Here is an 8,453-nt window from a genome sequence, read left to right as displayed (position 1 = left end):
CTGCAGTATACGCTTGAAAGTTGTGGAAGTGGAGTGGGTAGGGGTGAGCTGCCATTTCTTTTGATCACCCGTTTTCTCCTGTTTTGAGTTAGTTAAGGAGGTCAGACTCTGTCTTTATTTTTGACTTTGTTTTGGTAAGGTCAGGGGTGCGGGATTTGTGTAGGTTTGTTTTGTTTATTGTTTTGGCCTTGGCTCACCCTGAAGTGTTGACACTCCCGTTTTGGTTCTCTTTATTCACATTGTAAATAAATCACCTCATATCTAACGGATTGGTTTCGTGTGACTGCTTGGGTCTTGGGGGGGAAGCGAGTGCCTCGCTCATGTTATGGCCTGGCCCTAGACGGGTCGTAACACCAGTTTCTGGTCAGCTACATAAAGTTCCGTGTAATATTTCTTAGCTATTAGCTATAACCTCTGTTGATGTACAAGAACTACTTTGATATTATTGAATATTTTTTGTAATTAAGTGTTCAGTCTCTGTAATAAAATATTAAGCTCAACAGTGTTCAACACTGGACTGAGGTCTAGCACAGTATGCACAGAGTGCTTGGTCACTGACGAAGGACCTCACCAATACCACATTATTTCCAAGCTGTAACAGAAAGTGCTACCAATAATTTTTAATGGATTTTTCATGGCTTCATTTTGTTCCTTTTGAGACTGAGTCTTGCATACCTCAGTCAGAACAGTGACAGTTAAAATAAAGAGAATTGATAACCCCTGTTGTGATACCCAGACAAAACCTGTTTGCAAAACTTTTGTCATTTTGTCTGTTTTGTCTTTGACTTCAGCCATGCGCTCCAGTCCAACCCCACCTCCTCTTTACCTGAGCCTCCTTATCTTTCTGTCATGGAACTCCCCGGTTCTTTCCTGTATGACAGTGAACAACAGCAAGTGTGAGTCTGCTCCATTTGTACCAGGCCACAACCTGATTGGGGAGGGATTTGATGTCATCACCCTGCACCGAAAAGGAGCCTACCTGATTGATATAGCTACTTACCGCAAACCAGATGGCACCTGTACTCTCTGCACCAACCGCAATCAAAACAAAACTCTACAAAAAGTAAATGGATAAACTGTGATTACCAGCAAACTATAGTAGATAGGTTATGTGCACATCTTAATCATGGTGTTCTGTTTTTTTATCTTCAGCTGCCGGCCTCTGTTGTCGACTGGCGTGCAATCAGCCAATGCAAAACCGATATCTCCAGCAGTGCACACACCACTGTTAGGTACAGTATAGTGTAGTATATTTGTTGCTGAAAGGACTTCATCCCAGAGATCATTGTCATCTCATTACTTCACCTAGTCTGTCACAATACCAGTTAGCCATGACAGACACATATTTTTCTTAGATGTCTGGTTGGCACTTTGTCTCTCTCCATTAAAAGGAAACACCAACAAAATGAACGACTATTAACTTCTTTGTGAGTAAACTTTAATATTCAAAAAAGGATCAAATGATATTTCCTCAACTGTAGAATAAAACAACAAAGATGGGTGAATTGTTACAATACTGGAAGGTAAAGTGATGACCAGGTCACAAATTTCTTGTGTTGATTATCAGCATTTTGAAATCTCATAGCAGTAGGAACAAAAGAACTTCTAATGTGTTCTGTCCTACACTGCTTAGGAGAAGAAGCCTGCTGTTTACATCTCTGACCCTTCAAAATATTATGGAGAGGGTGACTAGTATTTTTTCTCCATACACCTTTCCACAATAATTCCCAGTGAATCCACAGTCCTGCCCATTAATAAGCCAGCCTTCTTCAGTAATATGTGCAGCCACATACTATTCTTACTCACCATACTGCATTCCCATCACAGTGTAAAAAGCTGAGGGCAGTAAAATAGGGGATACTGGCAACAACAGTCTGATAGAATAGAAACAGCATCTCACTACATACACTGAATTTATATTTATTTGCTGGGGCACACTACAGAAATTCTCTAAATCCTTTAGATTTCTTGGCCGTCATTTGGCAACTCCAAGATTCAGCTCCCTCCACATTTTCTATAGGACTGAGGTCTGGAGATTGGCTTGGCCATCACCTTAATGCTTCTTTTGCATGTTGGAAGACCCATCCATGACGAGCCTTAAGTGTTGTGGCTGACAGAAAAGGGTTCTCGACCGAGATTTTATGGTAAATAAAATCCATTGGCCCCTAAATTTGGTGAAGTCAGCATTTAGCAACAAAACATCACCAAAACATAATGGTTCCCCTCCATGCTTGACTGTAAAAAAAATTTAAAGAAATGAAACAAGTAAATAAAAAGTAATTCTTCTCCTTCAAATTGTGTTCACAGTTCACTACTTACCTCTAACACTGATCAGGACATCCACGACTGGAAGGTAGGAAGCATCTTGCACTTACTGTTTGTTTCAAAATTACTGTTTGAAACTACAAAATACTGTTACTGTAATTACTTGTTATTAAAACTAATAGAAATGCAAAATTTGTAAGCAACATTGCATGCTGATTCGTTTCTTTTTTTTTCTTTTACAAGTGAAATGTGCACTGAATCAAACAGACTGTAATAACATAAAAACCTTAGTGTGCAAGTTCTCATCAAAAGGGCTGATTTGATTAAATTTTGGCTCACTGAGCTGTGTAAATGTGATACAAATATGAATTCCTTGTCTCATTATTTCATTTAATATTTCCAATTTAATATTTTTGATCCCCAGAAAAAAAGTATTATATTCAAAGTAATTGAGTGAATGAATAATAAGACAGTATTTATTATATCTAATACTTTTATTACTTTTACATTACATTGACTATTATTAAAAACAAAAATGGTAATGAAATTACATTTCTATTTATCAGGCTGGACTAAATATAAATCCCATATCTACCAGCGTGGGGATTGGAGGAACACACTCCATGGCATATGCATTTGCTACAAAAAAGACCAAAGAGGACCACTACTCCTTGAGCACACACACGGTCACCTGTACTCACTATCGGTTAGCTGTGAAAATCCTGGCATTACCACATATACCACAAGTTTAGATTAACAATATATAATTTCAGTTTTTAATCATTTACTAATCAGTTTCATTCTATCTAGTTACCGGGTATCAAGCAGACCGACTCTTAGCTCTGAGTTCAGCAGGGATGTGGCCAGTTTGCCAAGTCGCTATAACTCCTCCACCAGAGATCAGTACAACGAGGTCATAGATACCTACGGCACACATTACATTCGCAAGGTTAAAACACAGAAACACTGTTAATTAGATTATTTCAGGAGTAAAAACACTTTTTTATTAAAACTTTGTGCTACATTACAGGTTCGTCTTGGTGGCCGTCTTAGACGAGTCACAGCTGTACGAACCTGTTTGTCCAGACTAAACGGATTCTCCTCAAATGAGGTACATGAAAAACATTTGCCTGCACACAGTCACCAGACTGCATATTTCTACTCCATATGAATAAGAACATAAGGGATGCTAAATAGTTGTGTTTTTGTTTGGTTTTTTGGCAACAACTGAATAGTGACATCATTCTTATTGCATTTGTATATGAATGCAAGGAGCTTATTCCCTTCCAAAAGATATTCTCTCAGTTGTTCTACTGACCAAAGTGAAAGAAACCATTGTACCTTATCTGTCTCACAGTCCATCAGGAGCTCTCTCTGCTGTGCTGAAAAACCTCTAGCTTCTGTCGCTGCCATTTTCAACATCAACAACAACCATAAACACGGCACCTTTTAACACTTATTTTGCCAAAAGTGTTTGCTTGTCTGCCTTTACATGCATATCAACCCGAGTAACACCCCATACTTAATCCATAGGGTTCATTATGACATCAGCTATAATAGCTTGAACTCTCCAGCTAAGGCTTTCCATAAGTTTTAGGAGTGTGTTCATGGGAATTTTTGATCATTCTTCAAGAAGCACATTTGTGAGGTCAGACACTGGTATTAGATGAGAACTCTGCTTTAATTCATTGCAAAGGTTCTGTCAGGTTGAGGTCAGGACTCTGTGTGAGCCTGTCAAGTTCCTCCACACCAAACTCACTCATCCATTTCTTTATGGATCTTGCTGTCTGCACTGGTACTCAGTTATGTTGAAACAGGAAGGGGTCATTCCCAAACTGTTCCCACAAAGTTGGGAGCATGTCCAAAATACCTTAGTGTATTGAAGCATCAAGCGTTCCTTTCACTGGGACTAAGGGGCCGAGCCCAACTCCTGAAAAACAACCCCACACCACAATCCTCCCTCCACCAAACTTTCATGTATTTCACAAATGTTTGTAGCATGCCTAGGTGCTTGATTTTATACACCTGTGATCACGGAAGTTATTGGAACACCTGAATTCAATGATTTGGATGGATTAGTGAATACTTTTGGAAATGTAGTGTATTTTAGCCACTTCTGTATGAGAACTGTCAGCAGCTGGTTCTGTGACCCAGCAGTTTCAGTTGGTTTTCATCTCTTTTGTTATATTTTGAAGATAATGTGGAGGTTGGGATTATTATTAATTGGCTGTGAATTTTAGTTTAGTCTGTTTTACCCAGGCCTTCTGTGCTAGTTGTTTTGTATTTCTTGTCCACGTGTTTCATATTGTAAACTCTGGGTTGTCATGTCTACGTCTCGCTATGTTTCCTGTTTTATTTTGAAAGTTTCGTGTTTCTTTGTTCAATGTGCTTAGTTTTACTCTTCCCCTGTGACGTTGTTATGTTCATTTGTGTCAGCTGTTTCCCCATGTGTTTCCACTTCCCCTGATCACCTCCTGTGTGTATTTAGTCTGTGTGTTTCCTTCAGTCTTTGTCCTGTTGTTCTGTGTTCTTTCTTTCATGTCATGTCAAGTTTCAGGTAGTTCATGATTCATGTTTATATTCATATTTTCCTACATGCACCTGTTCTGATTCATGTTTTTGTCATAGTAATCAAAGTTTAATTTCTCCAGTTTAGGTTCTAGTTTAGTTTTCGCCCCACTCGCCTTTGTTTTGTTTGTGTACTGTTCTTATCAGCCACAAGAAACGGCTCACTTTTTGTCCAAGTCACGTTTCACGCTCCGTTTTAGTCTGCATTTGGATCCAGTGTTCTCTCTACACACCGTCAGCTCCCCACTGTCTGTGACAAGAACTTGCCTGACTAGTTCCACCTGTGACAAAGACACATCCAACCGACTGCTGTTTGAAAATTGCTGATTACTTACATTTACTTACTTACTTATATTTGACATTTTCTTCATTGTTATCTCTCCTTTTCTCCATTTTTCTTTATCTGTTTTTCAAATTTCTCAACTGCCAGTGGGCATGAATAGCGTAAATCAGGTGAATGGTGATTTCACTCTTGCCTCCTCCTAGCCGAAACAGGCATCAGGACTTGGTAAAAAGAGAGAGAGAGAGAGAAACACCTGCGGACATTTTAAAGACTTAACGAATTAACGATCAACTACAAATTGTTTCCACTTTACTTTTTTAGGAATAATATGAACAGTATGGATCTGGATCTGTACACATAATTTACAAGAAATCATGTGATGGTTAGCATTGCCAAAATTTTCAACACTGAATGCATGTATAAGTAATTTGTAACATCTGCATTTTAACAAATATCAATAAAGTGCATTAACAAACAGAAAATACAAAAAGACAAAGACAAAGACAAAGAAAAATAAGTTACCATACCAGGCACAGGGAAATTGACCACACTGTGTACCCTCTGGGAGGAAAGCCACAACTGGCCAATACTGCACAAAGGTCCAGTGACAGAAGCTCAGTTCAGTTTGATTTATATAGCACAGCAAAAGTTGTCTCAAGGAACTGTGTTTATTGTAAGGTAAAGAACCTTCAATAATACAGAGAGAACCAGAACAATGAGACATGAATACCTTTCTTTGTTTAAACAAAGCTTTCTTATTACATTTTAAATTGGCTCTACACCAGGATATTTTTAGGACATTTTCAATAACCCTTGAGTGACACACTTAGTTCACAAGTTCCATGACATGTAGGCCTAACATCACAAGCGCTTCTCTTTGGCATGTGTTCCTATTTAATGGAAGTCCTGCATCTTATGTCTTCTCCTGCCTTCTAGTTACACTCCTGCCTGTCGATGGGTGTCTCCATTGGCTTGGGAAAGCTGAATCCATCTGCTGTCCAAGGTTCTTGCAAAAACCTCCTGGAAAACCGGGATGTTGCCACTAGGTATAGCTCTGGTCTCCACCAACACTATACGGATGTGGTGGGAGGTGATGGGTGGTTGGGAGAGTTTTCACTTGCCTATGATGACTCCCTGGGTTTTAAAAACTGGCTGAACAGTCTGAAGGATCATGCAGATGTTGCTTCCTACTTCATTCGCCCAATGTATCAGCTGATACCGAAAGGCACAAAGAAGTCAGGGATGAAGGCTGCCATAGAGCAGTACATAACAGACAATGATGTGAGTCAATCACACAGCCAACGAAATTGCTGGCGGGGCAATTCTAACCTAGATTTCAACTGTTGTCCTCGACAAGCCTGGAGGGGGAAGCTAACTGTGGAAATCATCCAGGCCTGGAATCTGAAAGGAGATCATCTTGGCCCAACTGACAGGTGAAACCAGCATGGTTAGGGATTAGGATTTAGAGTTTTCTAAAGATTTCCGAATCTCTAGGATTTAGAGATTTAGAAATCTGCAATATTATTCATCTTTGTGTCTTTCTCCTACTCACAGCTATGTTAAACTGAGGTTTGGTTCCATCAATCATCAGACTCGCATGATCGAATCAAGTTATCCCCGATGGAATGCTTATTTTGATCTTGGACAGGTCAGTGAACCCTGACTACATATAAGATCAAGGATCATATTAAAGGAATTTTAATACTGCAGGTTTGATGTACTGATTTCAATTTTTAGAACTTGGGCTACTTACATCTTTTATATACAGTTAACTTTAGCTGTTCTTTAACTGAGGTTATTTATTTCCATTTGGTTAAGTTTAAGCAGAACTAATTCTTTCATCAGGTATATTTAAACAATTTAAGGTAATGATTTCGGTTAATATGAACGCTTTAACAATGTCAACCATGTGTCATAAAGTACTGAATGCAAATCTTGCTACTGCACATTTTCCTCCTTATTTAAAATATGTAACAATATGACATATATATCAAAAACACAACAGTGCTACCAGAATTTACATTCTATGAATTAGATGTGAATTACCATTGTCACTATTGTATATGGTACAAAATCTCAAGCATATTATTTGTAGGACAACAGTATATTAAATCCTATTTTTAATGCTTTTTTTCTCATGAAGGTGGACACACACAGTGATGTGTATGTTGAATTATGGGATGAGGATCTGTTCTATGATGATCTTCTGGGATCATGTTCCCGGCGTCCAACTCAGGGGACACGTATATTTTCCTGTTCAGCTGACAGTGGCAGCTATGAGTTCAAGACCACTCTGACCTGCGACTCACATCTCACAGGAGCCTGGTGTCACCAATATACACCATCTCCATAATGAGAAATGCATTTTGGGGCTGCATGTCTTTCTCCTATAATCAATTGTGATAAATCTGTTGATCACATAAGAGTCACATGACTGATGGGTTTTTTCTTTCATTTTCCTCGTATATATATCGTACATATCCATTTTTTTAAATTTGATCTTCTTTTCATTTGTCATTCAGTTATTTTTTATATTTTATATACATATGTAGTTTCATTTTTTTCAGATTATACTTGATTTCAGTTTGTCAAATACATGTAACCCTTTTTTTTACCTTCTCAAACAAATGAAAAAAGCACGGTAATGTTAAATTAAAAAAAGAAAGAAAGAAACGTGATAACACAACAAGAAAATATCACATAATATTTGTTAAACAAAAGACTATTATACTTCATGTCACAGTGTGGGCAGGTCAAACACAAGTGCATTTGTCTGGATATACAGATTTTAAAAAGTAGGAATTTCTGGGGAAATTATTTTTAAATTCAGCATCTGGTGATTTTAAAATGTGTATGAATGAAGTTATATACCCTCAAAATTATAACGTGGTGAGTAACGACAGGTTTTGATGGTAATTTCTTACAAGAAGTACTCAGAATACGTTTTTACACCTAGTAGCTTCTTGTGGCTGCTCCCTTACTCACAAAGAGCTGATGCACCCCTGAGGAATTTGTGTCTCCTCCCATTCTCAAACTGTAAAATATTACACTATGAACCCACTACCTTTTTTATACAGCTTAAAATAGCTTAATTCATTTGCAAATCAAGAAAAGGATTTGATAATGTTTTTGATTTTTATTACTCTTAAAATGTTTAAAAAAATCATTGCCACAAACTAAAAATAAATAAATAAAAGATACGTGTACTGTTGCTGTTTTACTGTAACTAATTTTCAGATAAACCTAATTATAAGGGAATCCATGTTGTGTGAGTGTATGTGTGTGTATCTGCATCCCAGCTGCATTATTTTTTTACTATAAAAATATATATATATTA

At 37.8% G+C, this 8,453-nt stretch overlaps 1 protein-coding gene across 1 annotated transcript; it reads left to right on the top strand.

Annotated features, from left to right (window-relative positions):
* Nucleotides 1-793: 793 nt before the first annotated feature.
* Nucleotides 794-8,316, top strand: LOC113023325 (perforin-1-like). The gene is made up of 9 exons (XM_026169343.2): nt 794-1,063; nt 1,153-1,232; nt 2,308-2,353; nt 2,832-2,971; nt 3,076-3,214; nt 3,296-3,376; nt 6,053-6,549; nt 6,671-6,764; nt 7,260-8,316. The coding sequence occupies exons 1-9, from the start codon at nt 794-796 to the stop codon at nt 7,467-7,469; spliced, it is 1,557 nt and encodes a 518-aa protein (XP_026025128.2). The 3' UTR covers nt 7,470-8,316.
* The last annotated feature ends 137 nt before the right edge of the window (nt 8,317-8,453 follow it).

Source organism: Astatotilapia calliptera, chromosome 6 (assembly GCF_964374335.1).
Source record: "Astatotilapia calliptera chromosome 6, fAstCal68.1, whole genome shotgun sequence".
In the NCBI taxonomy this organism is placed as follows: domain Eukaryota; kingdom Metazoa; phylum Chordata; class Actinopteri; order Cichliformes; family Cichlidae; genus Astatotilapia; species Astatotilapia calliptera.
The sequence above is the reverse complement of the archived record's forward strand: the minus strand, read 5'-3'. Positions and strand labels throughout refer to the sequence as shown.